The 4,264-nt window shown below is 45.0% G+C and overlaps 1 protein-coding gene across 1 annotated transcript; it reads right to left on the reverse strand.

Moving 5' to 3' along the window:
* Positions 1-1,059: 1,059 nt before the first annotated feature.
* Positions 1,060-3,107, reverse strand: aanat1 (arylalkylamine N-acetyltransferase 1; the record flags this gene model as incomplete). The annotated part of the gene is made up of 3 exons (XM_079158806.1): positions 1,060-1,365; positions 2,341-2,495; positions 2,960-3,107. The coding sequence occupies 3 exons, from the start codon at positions 3,105-3,107 to the stop codon at positions 1,060-1,062; spliced, it is 609 nt and encodes a 202-aa protein (XP_079014932.1).
* Positions 3,108-4,264: the final 1,157 nt, after the last annotated feature.

Raw genomic sequence — 4,264 nt, forward strand, 5'->3', positions numbered from 1 at the left:
AATAACTGCATATAACTATCTCATGAATCTAAAGTACATTTAACAATGAGCACAGATTCCTGTAACGCAACTATTCAAAATCATGCGAGGTGATCGAAATCTCCAGAACAGCCACTGTTTGGACCCCGTGATAGAACTGTTAAAATACATGAAAGAACTCGAAGCAGACATGTTAGAAAATATAAGTTTTTATTATTTGAAGAAAGAAAAAAAATATTTGTCTTGATTCAAGACTTTGGGAGGCAGAGGTGGTGATTTTCTACAAGGGGAAAGGCGAGAGGAGACTATCGAGGAGACATTTTGAAGCACATATATATTTAGGAAACATACTAAATATACATCGGTAAATATACAACTGATTGAAATCTTAATATGAAACAACAGAAAAGCACATTCAAGTAAACACATTCACTTATTATCTGATGTTTGATCGCTGATTTCCCTCACTTTGTATTCTTATTCCACAGTCCTTGAAGGTTAGCTGTTTACTTTGGCATGTTACTTTATAGTCGTACCGTCATCATAGTGACACAAGGTGTAACTTAAACAGTAATACTGTAACACTGATTCTTTTGTTTTACTAAGAAATTGACTTCATAGCGAGCCAGTCACAGTGTTAGATTGGTAAAATAAATATAAAAAGAGGGCAAAGAAAGAAACAAGGCAGCTGCGTTCTATTGAATACGATAATCCATTTTTTCAAAATAAATGAGTTTCATACAAAAGTACATTTTAAATAAGGGCTTACATTCTTGCAGTACTTTGCTCTAATGATTTGTTTTTAAACTACAGATCAACATATTTGTAGTTTCCGACCACTTTTCCAAACAGCTGTTGCTGACAGCTGGATGGCGGCTTTGTTCTCAGCCGTCCGCAGACTCTCAGTCGGAGCGCTCTCCTCGCCGCCTGATGAGCAGGTCTCGCCCACAGTGACGCTCAACGAACACTGCTCTGGTCGCCGGCGTCCCACAAAGCTGCTCAGACGTACCCCAAATTCTGTTTCCAAGAGGGCATTGGTCCCACCGCCGCTAGAAAGCCAGGGAGATAGTCCTCCTGCCCTCAACAACCGCTGTTGCGACGCATGAAGGCGTGGCCCCTGACTGGGTACAGCATCTCGATGAAGGCGAGGGGCCCCACTGTGATCTTGCTGGGGCCCTGCACCTTGAAACCCGACTTCCGGTAGAAGGGAACCAGGAAGTCTTCGCACATGAGCACGGCGCGGCGGACGTAGGGCAGGCAGCGGAGGTACTGCAGGTAGCGCCACATCAGGATGGGGCCTTTGCCCTGCTGGCGGAAGGTCCGGTGGACAGCCAGGACGTGGATGTGGACGGTGGTCCCGTGAGGCTTATGGAGAGTGAGGGCATCCTGGGAAACGGAGAGGGAGGGGAGAGGTGTGAGAACAGGTAAATGCCGCTCTGTTGAGAATCCTGCTGGGCTTCGGATGGCAAATGTTTAAAAAAAAAAGTCCATGTTGAGTCCAGCTGTCTCTCTCTGCTGTTTGGGGGTCAGATGGTATTTCACCTCAGCTGATTATGTAACTGACATTATTGATCAAATCTGCTGACACTAGCGTTCTCGATCACCCTTTCCTTACTCCACTGTTGAGCAAAGTTCTCACTTGAAGCTCTGATTCATCACTTCCTGTGAGAAGTCAAGTGTTGGTGCTGGCCACCGGAATCACATTTGGGAAATTAAGGCAAATAAAGTTGACACACAGATCTTTGGGGTTCAACAATGTCTCAAAAACCTGGTCTTAACATTAAAACAGTTGAATTTCAGTTTGACACAGTGTGACTTCTGACCTCTATATCATTGTCTTCAGAGCTCTATATGGCTCTGATTGTCCTCTGAGAATACTTTGCATTGCCCTGCACATTTGCTCTCCATTACAATTTGTATGTATACTCAAAAAGTCCACAACTAATGTAATGCTTGATTACATGTGTTTATGATGTTCTGTATACATTTTTTTTCTATTTCTAATTCATGCTTTTGAACATTTTTTATTCTTTATTGCAGATACAGACACCCTGCATTTCCATGCATGTTGAACGAGCATGTGAGAAGTTTAACTTTTGAATATGTCAACCATTTTCAGATTAGTAGAATTATTAAATACGTAACATTTTCTACTCCCACACCTTTGAATATTTCAACATTTAGGTGGATCTGTTGAACATTTATCCTCGCCCACTGAATTTCCCAAAGGCATCATATTATACATATGCCTTTAAATCTTTCTTTTCTCTTCTGTTAATGGGACTTGAACCTGGTTTTGCACTTTCCTTGCCAGTCAGTCTGAGGTAAATCAGTGTCCATGTGTCCTCCGCTCTGTCTTACCGTGGTAAGCCTCTCCTGGTCCCACAGTGAGCCGATGACGAAAGCCACCAGACGTCCCTCCTCGAACCAGCCAAGAGACAGCTCAGGGCACAGGGTGAGGAAGTGACGCACCTCGTCCAGGTGGAGAGGACACTCACCGGACACTGAGATGAAGGCTGTGAGGAGGAGGATGGGGAGGAAATTAGACACCTGGGAAGTGGACATAAAGTTCCCAACCTTTCTGACTATTATGAGATTGTGATGAGGAGATACTCACAGACAGGGATGTTATACAAGTTAAAGACAGCTGAACTCTTATCACCTGGAAAGAGTTAAATCCCCATGGCAACTTCCTAGTAGGCCGCATAGTAAATGTAAAATACGGTCATTGAAAAGAAAATATAGTATCTTCTGTACATGTGATGTGTGTTAATAACGGAGGTTATTCTTCCCACAGAGTGATTATTAATGAGTGGAAGTTTGTACGCGAGGGAGAACGTGAACCGAGGCTGCTGTTTCCTGTTTTCCCTTAAAATTAAGGAAATAATACGTGTGCGTAAATGTGCTGTCCTGAAGTGACTAAGGCTGCTATAATAAGTGCTGTAGGCCTAATTCAGTAAAGTATTAAGAGTCTGCTTACCTTCTCTCTCAATCTCGAACACGCTGATGGCATCCTCCGGGCTGAGGGAGCGGAACTCGCTGGCCGGCAGCGTGTGTCGGCGGCCCCGCGGCACCGGAGAGCTCATATGGAGCGGCCCTATGAACGACACTGCGCTCACCATTGACATGCTCTTATGTTTGGTTTCTCCCCCCCCTAAAATATTTTAAAGTACAGCAAAGGCGACTGTCTTTCTTCCGCGCTGCTCTTTCCTTTAACGCGTCGAAAAAACAAAAAGCCTGATCCGCGCGTAACAGAACTGCGCGCGAAGACTGAGCGGAGAGCTGCGCGCCTGCAGTATTTATACCCTCGGTGCGCACGTGCGCTTGGTTTATAATCCTGAAGCGAGCATGTCCCCGTGCGTAAATTGAACAATAAACATATTCAGTCGGGGTCAGAAGGTTGTATTGGTGTGTTGAGAATTATCCTAGTCATGCCACCAATGGACCCGCTAAAGATTTGGATTTTACCGATCATGTGTTGGAGGTCTCACACCAACATGCTACCGAGCAGGGGTGGGCTGGCCCTAGGGGATACCGGGGATTTCCCGGTAGGCCGACGGGGTTGGGCTGGTCCAATACCGGCCGGCCCACCTCCATCACCAACCGGCCCTCCCTCAGACATCGCCGGCCCCGATTATATATTCTATGCTTCACAGAACACGTTAAATGTACTCTAATACCTAAAGTCAGTAATCACTGACTGAGATTTATACTACTGTCAGTCTAACTTTGTTTTAGGTGTTATTAAATGTCAATCACTCTAGCCTACTCAACACTTGTGTCACTCGCTCGCAGACGAAGCCGTTTTTGAGCGCGAGCCGGCAGCATGGCACCGGCACCAAAACGTAAAGCAGGCTGCTTACCCTCTCTGTCACACAGGTAGCGTGCGAGCGAAGCTTTTCGACGCTGAAATAGATGAAAAACAGGCTCAGGAGCTCACTCTCTCAACAGCACCTGGAGGCTTTTATGTTGATGGCTACTCAGACAGATGTTTTGCAGATGCTGGACAGTGAGACAATCATAGACGGTGTTGCAGAAAAGAGTGAGCTGCTGCAAAAACCACTCATGTAGTGAGGTAATAATAATAACACATGAGTATACCGATATTGTTTTTGATTACCATGTGACTATAATGCACCTGGGCCGGCAGAGTTAGTTTAGGTTCTGTTATTGTTTTGTTATGCACCTTCAACACCCCTACACACCCAGCATGCAACACTACTGATACCACTGATGTTCACACCCTATCGTATGTTCTGTTCTGTTCATTTCTACAATATAGTTC

The sequence above is a fragment of the Pholis gunnellus genome, assembly GCF_910591455.1.
Source record: "Pholis gunnellus genome assembly, chromosome: 5".
NCBI lineage: Eukaryota > Metazoa > Chordata > Actinopteri > Perciformes > Pholidae > Pholis > Pholis gunnellus.